Below are 19,174 nucleotides of genomic sequence, written 5' to 3'. Positions count from 1 at the left end.
TTCAATTTCTTCTTAAGTGGTTTGTACTCATCACTCTTTCCATAAACAGAAAATGATTTTTGTCTAATGTTAAAGTAAGGGGGGTGTATTGGATTATGATTTTAAAAGACTATTTTAATAAAAAAAGTCTTTAAGATTTTAAAAGACTGTGTGAGATTGTATTGATTCTGTGAGATTTTAAAAGACTTTTTATGTAAAAGACTTTATACACTCAAGATTTTAATGGATTTATCACACTGACTTTTAAGGATTTCAAAGGATTCTATGGGATTTTAAAATTTTAAAGGATTCAATGAATTTTAGGGGAAAAAAGAACAAACTTACAAGCGTGAATGATAAAAATAATGAACAAATAAATTCTAGCGTTTGAATAAAGAAAAATAAAACCAATAAAAAATTATTTTACTATTGATTTTAAAATTTTAAGGATTTTATAAGATTTTAAGGGACTAAAAAACACTCTTAACACATTATTCTCCATACACATTTTTTATTTGTTAAAAATGTTATTCCCACAAAATTCAATTGTACATATTTAAAATTATGACAGCCCTTACAAATCTTTCAAAAAAAAATATTGTGTCAGCCCTCATTTTGTATTTGAAATTAGAGAAGTCGTTTGAGTTTTTCTAAGAGAGGTGAGAGAGAGAGAAGAGAGGAGGGAGAGGAGAGAGAGAGAGAGAGAGAGAGAGAGAGAGAGAATGGAGAGATAGAGAGACGAAGAGAGAAAGGAGAGAGGGGGGAGGGGAGAGAGAGAGAGAAGGGAGAAGAAAGAGATAGTAACTTTTAAATGAAAAACAATCTCAAGAAATCTCATCTTTTCATGAAAGACCTTTTCTTGTTAAAATTACACTACAAAATCCCACAAAATCCATCAAAATCCAATTTATTAAACAATCCTTCGAAATTTGAATGATTTTGAATACCATGAGACTTTTTTTAAGTGATGAAAAGTCTTGATTGAATACCTCAAGATTTTTTTAAAATGACAAAGAGTCTTGATTGAATACCACAAGACTTTTTTTAAGTTGCAAAAAGTCTTGATTGAATACCACAAGACTTTTTCATAATTAAAAAGTCTTTTAAAATCCCATAGAATCCTAATCCAATACATCCCCCTAAATCTCACCTTTGTCGACGGAGTGGTGGAAGAAAGAAGCCAATGTTAGTGTTGGCTTGTGAAAGGAGTGGTGAGTCCAAACTACAAACCACCCAATAAAAAATTAAACTAAGAAGACGCATTGTTAAGAAAATGTGGTTGTGTGTTTAGGTTGCGTGGTTATATAAATAAGAAAATTAGGGGTGGGCATGGTTCGGTTAACCTAAAAAACCGAACCGAACAGAACCGAAATTTTGAAATGGTTCGGGAAAACCGAACCGAACCGTTTCAGGTATGGAACTAACCGAACTGAACCAAAGTTATGGTTCGGTTAACCGTTTTCTTACCTATGAACCGAACCGAACCAAAACCAATATTTTGAACCGAAATGTATTTTTTTTATCCTTTTGTGAATTTAATTGTGTTTTTTATCCTTTTTTTATCCGAAATGCAAAATATTTTTTTATTTACTTTTTTAAGAATATAATTTTTTTATTTATAATATTATTACACAAACACAGTAAAATAATAAGTTTAATGCAAAATATATTAAGAAATAAAAATTACAGTATGAAAATTATTATCGATTATTTTTTGAAATATATGAAGTATTAATAATATAGATTAAATTAAAGTAATATATAAGATTAAACACGGTAAAAAAATATGTATTAATATTTACTTTAGCCGTTTGGTTTAGTTTGCTTCGGATTTGAAAAAATGATCCAATCCTACAAAAGCTTGTTGGATATCAACACATGTCGGTCATTGGACATGCGTTTGATCTAAAGTGTCGATGCTACAAAAGTTATTGGAAGAGGATTTGAACTTTGAATTGAAGGTCAAAATGAATATCATATTTCTGAGGCTGCTGCAAGTGAACCAAAACAAGCTTTTAAAACAAAACCTCAACTACTAACTTTCAGATTTTAACCTTGGAACTTAGCAGATTTCTCAACCAAGAAATGGAACTAATAACAGTGACATTCTTTACTTCAAATAAAAAAACAGTGACATACTTTATTCTATAGTTTAATTAAATATTAAATAATAAATTGAAAACTAGATAGTCACATTTTCAACAAACAAAATTCTGGAAAATATGCACCAACATGACAAATAAATAATTTCACGTACCTTTTATATATCTGGAGCAAATGTAGAATGAATAGGGAACTATACTGCATATTAATTATTAAAATGCAGGTAGCTAATTGAAAAGGATTTCCCTATACAGTAAAGGAGACATCCTTAGTAAGTTGTACTACCACTGTACGATTAGTTTCCCTACGCCACAATATTAAACAGAAAAGGGAAATGTTTACTTGTGCCCTTGGGGTATAAGTTAAGGAACCAAATGTAGAAATTTTTTCTTAAAAGTTATGCATTCAATGCTTTGAAAGTTTCAAAAGTTATCATTTAAATATAAAATTGATTTGTTAATTCTATTTTAAGATCCTTAACTTGTGCCCTACATGACCCTAAACAGAATTATGTTAAGTCCAGAAAGACCTATTTGTTATCTTTTTTTTTTTTTCATGAAGAATAAATTGATGCTCTAATCTGATGAGCTTCAAAACACAGGCAGGTTAAGTTCAATCTGATTTTTATAGAAGCAAACGAAATGCGTAGATATTTCCAGCACAATGTATTAAAGTTCAAATTGATTTTTTTTACATTAGATCACCACAAGTTTCCAAAATATATACCATTCAATAAAAAAAAAGAACTCACTCATAAATTGAAATAGAATCCAGATCAGCATGCCAAATGAAAGAGAGTTAAGGATTGAAATGAAACTGGTAAAAAACAGCTTATTTTAAAACATCTTATTCAAAACAACTTATTTTATTTAAAACAATTTATTTTATTCAAAACATGTTTTGAATAAGTTGTTTTTTGAAAATAAGCTGTTTTGAATAAGCTGTTTTTAAAATAAGGTGTTTTTCATAAAATAAGTTGTTTTTGTTAAAATAAGTTGTTTTTTCAAATAAGCTGTTTTGAATAAGCTGTTTTTTTTTAAATAAGTTGTTTTTCAAATAAGTTGTTTTGAATAAGCTGTTTTTTTTAAATAAGTTGTTTTTTTAAATAAGCTGTTTTGAATAAGTTGTTTTAAAATAAGGTGTTTTGCATAAAATAAGCTGTTTTGAATAAGTTGTTTTGAATAAGTTGTTTTGAATAAGCTGTTTTTTTTAAAAATAAATTGTTTTCATAAAATAAGCTGTTTTTAAAATAAGGTGTTTTGCATAAATAAGCTTTTTAAAATAAGCTATTCAAATAAGTTGTTTTTTTGGAAAGATCCAACAAAGAGTTCAAGTGGTTTCTTTAAAATAAAATAAAAAGTTCAAGTGGTTTGGTTCGGTTCAAACGGTTCGGTTCGGTTCAAGATGGTTCGGTTATGGTTCAAGAACTGTTAATAAATTAACGGTTCGGTTCGTGAACCATTATAACGATTCGGTTATTTTTGGTTCGGTTCGGTTCGCGCGGTTCGGTTCGGTTCATGGTTCTTTTTGCCCACCCCTAAAGAAAATAAATGAATGGTGGTTGAGTATTCTTAAAATGATTTGTTTTCTAGAATAAAGAGTTAATAAGGGGGTCAAAAGAGCAACCATCTAAGGGTAAACTCTCACATTTAGAGTTGATGCGGTTAAAAATTTGGATATAACACTTTTGTTGACCAAAATGTCTCTTATGAATAAGACTGAAAGAAGTAATAATTTAAAAAAAAAAAATCCGGCTGTTGCATTTTTTAAAACATTAATCCGAAGAAAAGATATTTGAAAATTGTTTATAATGAGAAGTTATTTTGAGTTTTTTTTCCTTCTAAAAAAATAATGTTATTTTCATTATGTTTAACACCCATAAAACTACTTCTGTTTTTTTAAAGAATCTCTAAAAATCAATTTCTAAACGTCAAAAGTTTTTTATACAATTAGTTTAGGGTGTTTCTATGAGGGTTTGATAATATTTCTACGACTATATATATTTTTTTTTTAAGGAAATTCTACGACTACTTGTAGTTGGAATATGGGAATACGACTACTTTTCTATGAAGAGCAGGTTACGGTAGACACAAAAGCTGACTCTTGCGCAAAGCTTGTTCAACCCAATAGTGACATATTAGGAAATGAAAAATACCCTAATGCCTCCTTTTCAATACTCAAGAAAAGTCCTCCTTACCATATTGTCCCATTTTCTTTAAGAGCAGAGAAGAACACATTTGTTCACACCAACATGATTTTTGTATGCTTGTAAATGAAAAGCTTCTAGTTATCCAGCTCAACCCGTGACTAAGGTCTATTCAATTTGCTTAGAAATGAGGCATCAATTATGATGCAAATTTTTGTACTCATTACTCAATTCAAAAACTATATGAACTTATGGTGTCACGTAAGTGAATAACACTATCTAAATTTGAGTACAGTACTTCTCCTGTCACGGGGAGAAAAACACTCAAAATCAATTGTTAGAGATAAATTTTGTATCATAAATTAATTAATTTTACAATTACATCAATAAATGTCATTGTTTAATCAAATAATATATGACAAAACTTCTTTGAAAATATACTGAGCAAAAACAAAACTATTAATTGCATGCAACGGCAACACATTTCTGTTTACAATTATATTCGGTGAGTACTCAGTCAGTATAACCCAATTACCACATATGCACGAATTCTCTTAGTGGGTCCACATTGTGGTGGTTGAGTGGGACCCAATTGTAATGGATGGCCCACATACACCAAACTCAACCAAACAATTTCTCATAAAGTTCTATATAATAGCAATCCACTTTGCATCATTGAGGTCACACTCACACCTACACCTTCATTATCCCATATTCTTCAAATTACCACTACAATCTCACAAAAACCTCATCAATCACAACCATGGGTTCAACAGGTGAAACTCAAATAACACCAACCCACATATCAGATGAAGAAGCAAACCTCTTCGCCATGCAACTAGCAAGTGCTTCAGTTCTTCCCATGATTTTGAAATCAGCTCTTGAACTTGATCTCTTAGAAATCATTGCTAAAGCTGGACCTGGTGCTCAAATTTCACCTATTGAAATTGCTTCTCAGCTACCAACAACTAACCCTGATGCACCAGTTATGTTGGACCGAATGTTGCGTCTCTTGGCTTGTTACAATATCCTCACTTGTTCAGTTCGTACTCAACAAGATGGAAAGGTTCAGAGACTTTATGGTTTGGCTACTGTTGCTAAGTATTTGGTTAAGAATGAAGATGGTGTATCCATTTCTGCTCTTAATCTCATGAATCAGGATAAAGTGCTCATGGAAAGCTGGTATTTCACTATTTCCTAAGCTCTGTTTTTTACTCTGTTTTTATTTTGCTCTGTTCTCTGTTTTGTTGGTACGAAGAACAACATATAGATATAATTAATGGAGTAATAATCATTTTGGTCTCTGAATGTGTAGCAAGTAGTTATATTAGTCCTTCAATGTATCAAAATTCTAAAATAGTCCCTGATTGTCCACTTTGTTAGTCAAAATAGTCCCTAACACTTAAATAATCCTTTAATACTCACAATAACTCTATTTATATAGGGACTAAAATGACAATAAGTAAGTACGTATAAGGACTAATATGATAATAAGTAAGTCTATTGAAGGACTAATATGACAACATTAACGAAATATTTTAATATCAAGGACTATTTTGATTAACAAAATACACAATTATGGACTATTTTGAAATTTCGATACATTGAGGGACTATTGTTACTATTCGTTCCTCGTTCAGGGACTAAAGTGACTATTTCCCCCTATAATTAATGTTAAAAATCTAAAATTGGATGTGATATATTCTGAAAATGTGTTTATAAGTGATAGATAGTTCTGGCTTACTAATCAATTTTGTATGAAGTTGAGTTAGATTCAATCCAAATTCTAATTCTAAGACGAGGTTAGAGTCATCTTTTGGATCATTAAGACATGTTCCAAATGTTTAATCCGACCTAGACATGTTCTTTAATGATAATTTCCTTCAAAAAAATGTCTTTAATGATAATTGAAAACTAGCAGCATATGGAATTATTATTGAATCAAATTATGTATACACCATGTTTAACACATAAATAAGTGACCAAAGATGATTGGTTAGGTTGTTAAGACTGTGATTCATACTCCACTTTTGAGTATTTTGACAAATGTTCTTTAACTTTAAGACATATTGCTTGTCCAAAAAAAAAACTTTTAAGACATATTCTTAACTTTAAGATACACCTTAAATATAAAATAAAAAAACACACTTGTTAAGGAATTAGAATTTGTATTCAATATTCCAGTTAGTTTTATTTTTTTTCCTTCTCTCTTTCCGACGGTTATTCAAGTAAGTTATACTCCTTTCGTCCTAAATTGTAAGCAAAAAAAAAAAAATCACACTTGTTAAGAAAATTAAAACATAAAAACTTGGTGGAGTATAATTTTTTGTGTTTTCTTTAGAATAAGTTTTATAGAAAGATATAAAAACAATTTTATTAAACAAGTAACAAGAAAAGTAGAAAGTTCCTTAAAAAAAAAAGTAGAAAGTAACAAAATAAACATTAGGAGTATACATTAGGCATAAATGCAGAAATGTAAAATTCATATATATCTTGTAAAATAGGTAGAAAGTAACAAGAAAATCCGTAAAAAAAAAAAAAAAAAAAAAAAAAAGTAACGAGACAAGTTTCAGATCATACGCATTACGCATATTTGTTTACGAGAAATAATTTTTTTACATTAAAATTTTGATATCGATCAAATACCATCCTCCAATATTTGTGAGTATTTTTAGAATATGTGTGAGGTGTAAAAGATGAAAATTTAGAAAGAGATAGAGATAAATATATTACGTGTTGAGTAACACACGCATACGGTGATCCTCGCGAGCTTATCTCAGTTGGTAAGGACAATGCATGATATATGTAATATCACACAAAACAAACATAAGCATATGGTGTTTTATATATATATATGGGGTTTGCTAGAACACACCCACTAGTTTTTATGTGGGAGTGTTTTAGCAAGTAAATAACTAAAAAGTGGTTAAATACACCCTAAGGTGTATGTTGCTATAACACACCTTCTAACAATAACAAGTGGGTGTGTTCTAGCAAATCCTATAGGCATTTGCTAGAACACACCCACTAGTTTTTATGTGGGAGTGTTTTAGCAAGTAAATAACTAAAAAGTGGTTAATTACACCCTAAGGTGTAGCTTTGCTAAAACACTCCCACATAAAAATTAGTGGGTGTGTTCTAGCAAACCCCTATATATATATATATATATATATATATATATATATATATATATATATATATATATATATATATATATATATATATATATATATGATGTATACTATGAGAATGATTATCTTATATGAGAATGATGAGAATGGTCATCAACCATTAGATCAAAAATAGAAGGTTGAGATTAAAAATTCACATATGTACTTTACCTTACTACATCAATTCTCATAAACTCATTTCCCTTTTCATCTTCTTCTCCCCACAATCAAAATTTCTGCTACAATCTCTCCTCCAGCGACCACCTCTCTTTTCGACCATTACAATTCAATCTCCGGTGAAGAAATTAATAAACAATCGATTAGATTTTAAGATGAGAAGCAGAAATTAATCAACATTTAATCGTAAACGTGCCAACAAAATCCTACAATTTTCATCACTTTGGTTTTTATGGTTTTCCAATCACAATCGTTAAAGGTGAATGGTTTTTTTTTGTTAAGATCTATTTGTTTTTATGATAGGAAAAGTCACACATATTCTTTAAATTGAATTTTTGGGAATCTGGAAAAAAAATCGAAGATGGAGTACTTAATTGGAAGGATTATTTAGAACTTTTTTTTAACTGGAAAACAAATAAAAAAATAGTTGTTAATGTTGATGGCCCCAAATTTTCATCTTTAATCCTCTTTGCGTTCAACAAAATACGGAATCGAGAAGTGTAACCTTTTTACATACCCATTTTATTCCAATAAGTACAAATCAATATGTTGTTTAGAGACCATCAGAGTAATCTTAGTGATGTTGTTAGAAGATGACGGTGAATTGGAGAAGACGAGAAGGGGAGTAACGTTTTTGCAATCAAATTCATTTAGTTATTCATTCAAGATGATTTAATTAGATTGGAATATTAATTTAATTTAGTCTAGCTATGATTGTGGGGAGAAGAAAATGAAAAGAGAAATGAATTTATGAGAATTGATATAGTAAGGTAAAGTACATATGTGACTTTTTAATCTCAACCTTCTATTTTTGATCTGATGGTTGATGACTATTCTCATCATTCTCATATAAGATAGTCATTCTCATAGTATACATCCTATATATATATATATATATATATATATATATATATATATATATATATATATATATATATATATATAATAACGTTGTTTGTTTACATGCACATACATAAGCTTTATGTAAGCATGATCGTGGGTCAGTAACCGATTTAAATTGACAACTACGTAGATATCTCATAGTATGCGAGTATTTGTTTTGATGCATTAATGGTTTTAAAAAGAAGTGTATAATTAGTTTCTTGGAATGTAGTCTACTCCTTTCTCATACATTTTATTACTCTGCAGGGGTTGGAAATCTTAAATTTTGTATAGAATATACATTATTTTAAAATGTAACGTTTGAGACTCGATGAATATTAAAAAAACACAATCAATGGATTAAAAAATGAAATGTTTTCATTTGCACGGGAGGTTAACGTGTAAGTTAATTATTCGTAAGTTTTTATCACTCCATAATGGTTCTTTCGTAGAAAACTAAGAATGTTTATTTAGTTAATTTTATGGTTGGGTTTTTTTTAGAGGATTTTATGGTAAGGGATTGTTAAGCAATAAACTCGTGTCCATTATTAATTGACTTATGAATATAGTGTCGTAAGATTTGGATTTAGAAATAGCGGAAATGGGAGAGTAAGAGGAAATTGATTTATAGTTTTATACATGGACGATGATTGTCCACAAACACTAACGTCAAAAGCTTCAAATTATGACATTATGATGATGACCTAGAGGGACCCTCATTTTTGAGTGGCCACCAACTCACTATTCAACATTTCTGCATTTCACCTACCGCCAATGGAGTGTGAACCAATATTCCTGTAAAGCTTCCAAATTCCTATAGCAATATGAACAGTTAGACAATTTCGTAAAAGTCCAATTTGTTAAAGCTCAAGACTATTTTGGTTTTCTCTACATGTCAACATTACTACATTAAAAGAAATCGAGTAGTTGAACGAACTTGCATATAGTATTAATTAATTTTGGGTCTCAGATAAGCCTAAAAAAATGGATAGATCTTTGAACTTTAAGAAAACTTGGTTTGGATGTTACATATCAACCAAAAAAGTTAAAAAAATATGTATAGAATTTGTTTAATCACACCGGACATTGTAACAAAAATATTGCATTTGACGCATCAACATTAACACAGTTGTTTCGTAAATTGATAATAACATAGTGTCGTGTTGATCGACGAGGGTTGGGCCTAATGAAAAATGGTAGTTTTTCACAATGTTACAAACTAAGTTCTAGTTTACATTGTTAGAGGTGACCATGTTTAATGTTTGAATAAGAGTATTTGAAGTAAAAGGAATCTATGAAAAAGAACAAAAAAAATCTCTTGTTGTAAATATATAATTCAACTTGTCCTCGCTTAACTCAGTTGGTATGGACAATTTATAATATATGCAAGGTCCGGGGTTTAAACCCCGGTCACCACCAAAATATATATATATATATATATATATATATATATATATATATATATATATATATATATATAATTCAACTTAATCAATATGATTTAGTGAATAGAATACATTTTTTAATATGGAAAAATGCTCCTTAAAAGTGAGTGATTATTTCGAGTTAATTCACTTTTTGACATAAAGAGCTTATACAATTATTTTCTATTAAAAGTAACAAAATATCATCGTGTCAAAATTCATTATATTATTATATCAATTCATTTTTCCTCAAAAAAATAATATAATTATGTCTGTTAAGTTAATTAACTTTGTTGTGGTTCTATACACATAATTTTTTATCAATATCCTATGGCATGAATGAAAGATAACTAGATATCTTAACCATGTGATTAGGATTTTAATCTCCAGTGGTGTATGAAATAAATAATATATGTTTGGCGATGTCAACATTTTAAATGAATCTCAGCATCTTGAGTGATTAGTCATGGACGATTGCCGAAGTTAACCCAAATAATGGATTATAGTATACAAGTAATTAAATTGTATTCATCCCTCAAAAAAAAATCTCTCTTGATGTATGCTTAGATGACATAAAAACCTTCTTAAGAAAAAGATGACATAAAAAGACTTTCTATTTTGGAAAGACATCAACATCCTTCCAATTGCACACACATTCTCTCTATTATGAGAAATAGTAATCCTTAGTCCTTACTCATTGTAGGTACCACCTAAAAGATGCAGTCCTTGATGGGGGCATTCCATTCAACAAGGCTTATGGGATGACAGCCTTTGAATACCATGGAACAGATCCAAGGTTTAACAAGGTTTTCAACAAGGGGATGTCTGATCACTCTACCATCACAATGAAGAAAATTCTTGAGACCTACACAGGTTTTGAAGGCCTTAAATCTCTTGTTGATGTAGGTGGTGGTACTGGAGCTGTAATTAACACGATTGTCTCAAAATATCCCACTATTAAGGGTATTAATTTTGATTTACCCCATGTCATTGAAGATGCTCCATCTTATCCAGGTATTTTTTCTTAAGTTTAAATACCATTGTCTTAAACAATTAGTATTATGCTTTACATGCATATTTGAACAATATTACTTACTTCAATTTATATAGAATTAACATTTGATGTTTTGTGTAGGAGTTGAGCATGTTGGTGGAGACATGTTTGTCAGTATTCCAAAGGCTGATGCTGTTTTTATGAAGGTGCATTTTATAAATCTTACCTACCCTAACACAATCATCTGGCCTTCTTCTTTATGCTAACATAATCTCTATAGCACCGACACCTAAGATAGAGAACATGTTGGGTGTCATTGTCAACATGTTGGTGTCATGTTTAGTAGTGTCTGTGTTTATATCCGTGTTATGCATAACACAGTTGTTTTAGGCTTTAGCCTTTACATTTAATATACTTCAAATCATATTCCTCTTGTTTGTATAAAATTAGCGAACAGAAGAAATCCGTCACTAGATTTAGAAATGCAATGAAAGAAATTAGGTTTATTTTATATTTTTCTCAACTAAAATTTGTTACTACTTTAATTTTTCTAATGGTATATTCTAATTATGATATCATTTTATATGCATATAGTGGATTTGTCATGACTGGAGTGATGAGCACTGCTTGAAATTTTTGAAGAACTGCTTACTACTTTAATTTTTCTAATGGTATATTCTAATTATGATATCATTTTATATGCATATAGTGGATTTGTCATGACTGGAGTGATGAGCACTGCTTGAAATTTTTGAAGAACTGCTATGAGGCACTACCAGACAATGGAAAAGTGATTGTGGCAGAATGCATACTTCCGGTGGCTCCAGATTCAAGCCTGGCCACAAAAGGTGTGGTTCACATTGATGTGATCATGTTGGCTCATAATCCAGGTGGGAAAGAGAGAACACAAAAAGAGTTTGAGGATCTTGCCAAAGGTGCTGGATTCCAAGGTTTCAAAGTCCATTGTAATGCTTTCAACACATACATCATGGAGTTTCTTAAGAAGGTTTAAGTTCTTTGGCGTGTTGCATCTGAGTTTTGATATTGAGATTGTGGTTGTGCTTCTACTTACCTAAGCTTTCCCCATAAAAATATGTGATTTCCACTTCTATTCGGTAGGAAAATAATAATGAGAAAGTTCATTGTAATATTGCCTATATAAATGAACATTGTTTCATATTGTGGATTTTACTTCTCTGTCTTCTCTTTAATTCCAGCTCTTTAATTAATCATCATCAGTTTTTTTTTCTTGATAAATGATTTCCAAAATTTACCAATACATACGTAGATTTAGTAATGAAATTCAACGGATTAACAATGTCAATAATTAGCATTTTATACATAAACTTCATACTAATTTTATTTTTTAAAAGGAAACTGTTAAGAGTTCAAGTGCGATTGATTAGTATCATATCGACTATTGTCTAAGATTAATAAACTAAATTAATTATATATAAGAGAGATGGCTTATAAAAACGAATCAATTTGAGTTTCGCAGCTAATCAACTATAGTCTGACATAAATTTATGATACAAACTACAATTTGCAATAAGCAAAGAGCAACATTATTCAAACACATAAAATTGACACTTGTATACCCCGACACTGTATAAAATACATCGAGATTCAGTGCATTTTGTGTTACATTATTATTAAAACGGAAACGTATTTGTAGGAAAAACATTTACTAGGCAAATGCATGGACAATAGAAACTGCAAAAGCAAAAAAGGCATGGACAATAGAAACTGCAAAAGCAAAAAAGAATTGAAAATTACACGCTGCTTCATAGGACTGAGGATTGGATAGTAAGAAGGGAGACTGAAACTTTGTTTTGTCAAATAGCTCCCTCATTTTTCACCCTTATTTTGTACCTATCGCGTCTTAAAGGTTACTTGTTCTTGAAAAATTCCAAACAGTGTTCTTTCTCCAAGTCCCTACTCCAGAACTTGCTATAGTATTCTGGATATGTAAATCCTCTGTATACAGCTCCAGAACCATCTTCTGTGAGTGGTTTTGCAGGACATATCAATGCCTCATTATCTGGGCAGAGAAATGAAGCCACAGAAAGTCTTGGCTTCTCAGCATTGACAATAGCCCGATGCCAAACACTCTTATAAAGCCCGTTGCTCAAAGCCTGAAATCACGTGTAACATAAAAGATGTTAAAATTACAAACAGTCCAGGAAATTTTGTGTCAATATGAGTTTGAATGTGTACATATAGAAAAAGAGTAATGCTAGGAACATGCTTTTTAACATATACATTTCAACACACTCTCTTGGTTAAAATTGATAGGAGTTCCACCAAATTTATAAGGAATGTTTGTGTTTAAGAGTGCGTTCCTAGAATTATTCTTTGAAATAAATATTAATTTTGTGTTGTATGGTTCCAAACAATTTATGTCAACCAAATTACACTCGAAGTTTGTTAGAAGCTGGAGATGAAGAGCCCTCCAACAGTTACGCGTGTTCCTGTTTGTTGATACTAACTAGTCCATCAAGTGTGTCTTAAGGTGATCATGACTACTCAAATAACTGGCTCAAATTTAGTTACAATATTAATGTTGCATATATTTGTCGTAAATGAGTAGCTTATTACATACCTGCAGTTGATCACCTATGTTAATAACAAAGGCATCAGGAATTGGGTTAACAGCAAGCCACTTGCCATCTTTGAGGACCTGTAGGCCAGCAACATGAAGGTCTTGGAGTAGAATTGTAAGTGCATTTGGGTCTGTATGCCCTGGCAATCCATAAGTAAGTTCTGGTTGTGGGCATGCTGGATAGTAATTCACTGCCATGTGCTGCGCTTGTTCCCCTAAAACATTCCTTAAGTAATTTTTTTCTAGGCCCAAGCTCTCTGATATGTACTCTTCTATTCTCAACCCCAATTCCCTAACTTCTTTGCAGTAATTTGCCACTGTTTCCCTGCCACATACAATTACCATGCAACAATTGTCAATTATGTTGGACCTTAATTTGCTTATTAATTCATCATCTACTGAAACACAAATTATTGATGGGGGCTTGTTTATCATTTATCATAGAGACCCTCGTTGTAGCTAGGTTTAGTCAAAGAAACTGATGAGTATATGAATTTTTATCTTCCTTTTCTTTTCTTTTTTGAAATATCTATTTATTTTCTACTACAAAAATTAATGAAGCAGTAGAACTTATTAAGGAAAAAATTATGTATTTATTAATTACGTACGTAACTAACTTAAGAAAGGTTGTGATAATTGTTAAAAAAAAAAAAAGTTGTGATAAAATCATCCTCCTTCAAAAAAAAAGTTGTGATAAATCAAGGTTCGAATCACATTTACGAGGGGAAATCTTATTCAATGACTGACACATCTCGAATATATCCGCTATGAAAAACTATCGTTATGAGAAAAAAAAACTCTTATCTATTTGTTACATGTGTTATTTAGAAAGAAAAATTCAGTCCAAAAGTGTTGAAAGGGGTAGTTTTCTTTATATATAGTATAGATTTATCTTTGTAATATTTTTTTTTTGAAGAAATTTTTCTTTGTAATATTTGAAAGCCACGAGTAACTATAAACAATTAATTTTCTACAAATGTGACAATTAAAAATGTGGGGGCATCAATACTTAAATTTGGTAATGAAATTAAAAAAAAGGAAAATAGTATAAAATCCTAAAATATTATATTCTAAAAATATATGCATTATTAGGGGTGTAACGGTTCGGTTTGGATTGGTTTTTAGTCAAAAAAATGTCCGAACCAATGAAATCTTCATCGGTTCGGTTTGGTTCGGTTTTTACTATTTTTTAAAAAAGAACCGAACCAAACTAGTCGGTTTGGATCGGTTCGGTTGATCGATTTGTTTGAAAATACAATTTAAAATAATCTATATTTTCACAATTTTGAACAACATACTCAAATATTTCATAGAACTTTGTTTTCCATATTCTCTGTGTTTCAAACTACTTTGTATAACTAACATGAAAAAACTAATAAGGGATAGACGATCTTAGCGGCGAAGAGGAACGATGGGTTAGGTGCGACCGGCGGCTAGTGTTCTTTTTTAGTAGAAACGAAATAGACCTTGAGTGATGATATGAGATTATGATGAGAGAAAGTGAATTAAGGAGTATTTTATGTTGGCCTTTAATTTTGAACTTAATCATAAGTGTGTGTGAGGAGGGATAATATCACTAAAATGGGGAGTGAGGTTAGCATCAGTTCGGTTCATCGGTTTATTGGATCCCAATATTAAAAACCGAGAACCGAACCATACTAGATCAGTTTAGGTTGGTTCGGTTCGGTTTTGAACCGAACCAAACATGGTCGGATACTTTTTCGGTTTGGTTTGGTTTCATCGGTTTTGTCCGAACCACTTACACCTCTATGCATTATCACATCATCTAATAACTTGTTCAATATTCAACATTAAACAACAAAAATAAATCCAAAATTTAGTAGAGAGAAAAATATTAAAAATTGAGAGACTACATTTTTCTTTTTTAGGAAAGAGACTATATTTTTGAATTTAAAAATGAAGCGATCAAGGGTATTTTCGTCCATTCACACTAAGTTTTGGATTCATGGACTAAATTTTAAATGATTAAATTTTGCAATGACGATTTGAAGCATTTTAAATGATAAATTTTTATGAAAAGTTGTGCACTCAATGCAGTGAAAATTATAACAGTTGACTTTTTAAAATAATAATTACTCCCTCCGTCCCTATATGTAAACCCCTTTTACTTTTTTCACATTCCTTAAGAAAAGTTGTTAGTGTAATTAATGTGTCTAATATATGTGATAATTTTAACAAATTGTCCTTTGTTTCTATATGTATTAAATTTGAATTTTCATATTTCAAGATTAGTCAGTAGTATTAGCTAGGGGTACGTTTAGGAAAAAATAATAAATGCATCTAGGAACTTGAAAAGGGGTTTACATTTAGATACAAATTTTTAGTCAAATAGATGTTTACATATAGGGACGGAGCGAGTACTAAATTTAGGATTTGTTAACAAGACACATGTATACATAAGCAAAAAAAAAATTTAACTCAGTAGTTATACTTTTTTATTTGGTCAAGATTTTTCCTTTTTTTTTTTTTTTTGATGAATAAAAAACCTTTCCTTATTTATAGTGATTAGCCGAGCTGAATAGTATAGCAGTAAAGTGTGCATACACGTTTGATTTGACGAGACTATTTAAATCGTAAAGGGAAACAGATCCCAGGGCCCAGGACAGTAAGATCTGGACATTAATACAGTGAAGAGCTTACGTCAACACGGAAATATCTAGTGATGTCAGGACCCATCTTTTTCTTAACAGAGTACACCCTCCGGTCACTGATATAAGCAAAAATCCACATTTTAGATACATTTAATAAATGATGTATGTAGTCTTTATTATATGTCACATACATCATTAATTAAATGTATCTAAAATGTGGATTTTTGCTTATATTAATAACCGGATGGTGTACTTGCTTAAAATTAGGGTCTTAGAGATTCCTAATTTGTTCTTAAGCGCACATTTAAGGGATTTAAATATAGCAACTTTATATCTTTTTTTTTTCCCTAAGGGAAGCAACTTTATATCAAAAATATATTTTTTTTTTGACTAAATCCACAAATATAACATTAATAGATTAAGAGTATCCCTTCCGTTTTAAAATGAGTGTCGTTTTAGCCCAAAAAAATTGTTTCAAAATAAATGTCATTTACATTTTCAATACAACTTTAATTTTTTTTCTTCAAATTTTACCTTTAATAAATGAAAATGTTAATCGGTGCCCTAGGGGCACTGGTTAATGGTATGAAAAAGGAAATTATATAGTAGTTAATGCATTGAAATTGTGTAATTAATTTATATAACATTAATAGATTAATAGTATCCCTTCCGTTTCAAAATGAGTGTCGCTTTAGCCAAAAAAAATTGTTTCAAAATGAATGTCATTTACATTTTCAATACAACTTTAATTTTTTTTCTTCAAATTTTATCATTAATAAATGGGAAAAGTTAACCGGTGCCCCAGGGGCACTGGTTAAGGGTATGAAAAAGGAAATTATATAGTAGTTAATGCATTTAAATTGTGTAATTAATTTATAATAAAGTCAAAAACAATTTTCTTTTATGGTGATAATTCCCTTTTATGGTATGCTTAACCAGTGCCCCAGAGGCACCGGTTAGCAGAACCCTTAATAAATACTCCAACTTTTTTCTCACATAATTTTCAATGCAACTTTAAGTTTGTCTTTTTCATATAAAACAAGGGTAGTTTAGTAAAAGGGTTATGTCTAATGATTATTTCATTTCATTCCTTAATCTGTGTGCAATTGACTAAAACGACATTCATTTTGAAAGATAAAAGAATAATAATAATAATAATAATAAAAAAAACATTTACCATAAACATTTTGAGGTTTGTAACAGATTTGTTATTTTGGTCACACATAAGTCCTTTAAGTTTGTAAATATTTTCGACTTAGTCATTCTGTAACATCATCGTTTTTGTAATATTTGGTTAACAAAATGACTACATTAAAAACATTTATAAACTTAAAAGATTTATATGTGACCCAAATAATTTAAAGGACCACTCTGTCATAAACCTCAAACTTAAAAAACTTATGTGTAACCAAAATAACATAAATGATCAATTTGTTACAAACTTCAAACTTAAAGAACCTTATTGTAATTTAGCATTATTTTTATCATTTTTATCATTTTCACAAGTTATTTTTATAAACAAGGGAATGACCTCATGATGAATACATCATCACAAGTATAAAACATGTCACAAGGTGAGGCCTAGACCTAGTCAGTGACACTAGTCCGTTGATAGATACGTGGCTGAAATTAGAGAGACGGAGAAAAATGAAGAGAGTGGACTTACTTGAATGAAGGAGGATTAGAAGGCCATTCTGGCACATAATTATCCAAAGGATAGCAATGAAGTCTAAGGTAGTCCCTCCAATTGTGCACCTCCTCTTTGTTCACATTAAAACTTGTAGATAGTCTCATTGTCTTCGTGGGATCGTCTGAATACAACTTCATTTTCTCATCCACTGGCAACTTGAAAAAATCATATGCCACTTCTGCTGTTTTTTTCAATTCTTCTAGAGGCACCCCATGATTAACTACCTGTCCAATTAATTAACAATATATTAATTAGTCTCCCAAAACTTACGGTGTTTAATATATAAAATTAATTCAGTGACTAAGCATTACACAATCACTCAATTAGCTTTGTATTCACAATGTCACTTAATTACCAAAATGACATTTTATTCTATCACTAAAAATTGAACTGGGTTCCTGGCTCATAGACACTACGCATCAACCATTTATGTTACAACCAGTGGCATTTTAGAACCAGTGGCATCAGGCTTGCATGTGACAAATCAAATTGTATTTAGTAGAAATGAGGAGTTAATCCTATTCTTTTTTTTTTTTTTGGAGAAGGGAGTTAATCCTATGCTAATTACAATGAATAGCAAAAATTATGACTTATGCCTATCTAAAATAATCTTCATTGTTCATCTATGGTTATTGAATAAACAAAAAATTGTAATATTGGGCTAGACCTGGAAAAAACCATAGGAGCTGCATGCTTCACCAATTTGCTGCACAATCTGTGTTCTGTTGTGAGAACCCAAATCAATGATAGGAACATTTTCGAACTCAGAGACTTGAGAAAGACATGGTCTATCAGATTCGGGTCTGATGTAGCTTTCGGGTAATTTTGAATAATGGATTCCGGAAGAAAGCACTTTGGTGTCCATTATATATAATCTTTGGGGGAAAATACAAAGAAAGAACCAAGGAAAATGACAACCACTCAAAATAGAGTTCTTTGGGGTTAAGGAGCTGAAGAACGAGTAGCTTCCAGGAAGATGAGCTGAAATGTGACATAGCATGCATTTGTATATATACACTAAAAAATATTGTGCAAAAGGACTTGGGTGACATTAGCTTTTGATGACATTATTTCTATTTCTCTTAATCAATCACTCTCTCTCATCTAAATAATTTATTTATTATTTTTTCTCATCTAAAATACATTAATCTCACTGATGTCACCAAAAAATGTATGTGAATGATTGGGTCAGGTGTTTTCTCTTTAAAAGGTGTACTTACTTCTAAGGTGGCATTTCACATGGGAAAGGGGAATCCTTTCCCACCATGGGAAAGCTTTTTTTAACCATTAGATTGAAAGGGAACATTGATTTTATTATAAGCTGTCCACACTATATCTTTCTTCTCCCTATCTTCAACCTCACCAAAGGACCCACCATCACCACCACCACCACCT

At 30.6% G+C, this 19,174-nt stretch overlaps 2 protein-coding genes across 2 annotated transcripts; one reads left to right on the top strand and one right to left on the bottom strand.

Moving 5' to 3' along the window:
- Window positions 1-4,911: 4,911 nt before the first annotated feature.
- On the top strand, window positions 4,912-12,066 carry LOC146941473 (caffeic acid 3-O-methyltransferase). The gene is made up of 4 exons (XM_085755255.1): window positions 4,912-5,410; window positions 10,585-10,895; window positions 11,017-11,081; window positions 11,585-12,066. Exons 1-4 carry the CDS (start codon window positions 4,992-4,994, stop codon window positions 11,885-11,887), a joined length of 1,098 nt encoding a protein of 365 aa, XP_085611381.1. The 5' UTR covers window positions 4,912-4,991; the 3' UTR covers window positions 11,888-12,066.
- Window positions 12,067-12,365: 299 nt separating this feature from the next.
- Window positions 12,366-18,762, bottom strand: DMR6 (2-oxoglutarate (2OG) and Fe(II)-dependent oxygenase superfamily protein). The gene is made up of 4 exons (XM_085755254.1): window positions 18,447-18,762; window positions 17,756-18,003; window positions 13,478-13,802; window positions 12,366-13,010 (listed from the first exon to the last, which is right to left on the bottom strand). The coding sequence occupies exons 1-4, from the start codon at window positions 18,642-18,644 to the stop codon at window positions 12,765-12,767; spliced, it is 1,017 nt and encodes a 338-aa protein (XP_085611380.1). The 5' UTR covers window positions 18,645-18,762; the 3' UTR covers window positions 12,366-12,764.
- Window positions 18,763-19,174: the final 412 nt, after the last annotated feature.

This window comes from Medicago sativa, chromosome 3, assembly GCF_051527215.1.
Source record: "Medicago sativa cultivar Bolivia chromosome 3, Bolivia_mono, whole genome shotgun sequence".
Lineage (NCBI taxonomy): Eukaryota > Viridiplantae > Streptophyta > Magnoliopsida > Fabales > Fabaceae > Medicago > Medicago sativa.
The sequence above is the reverse complement of the archived record's forward strand: the minus strand, read 5'-3'. Positions and strand labels throughout refer to the sequence as shown.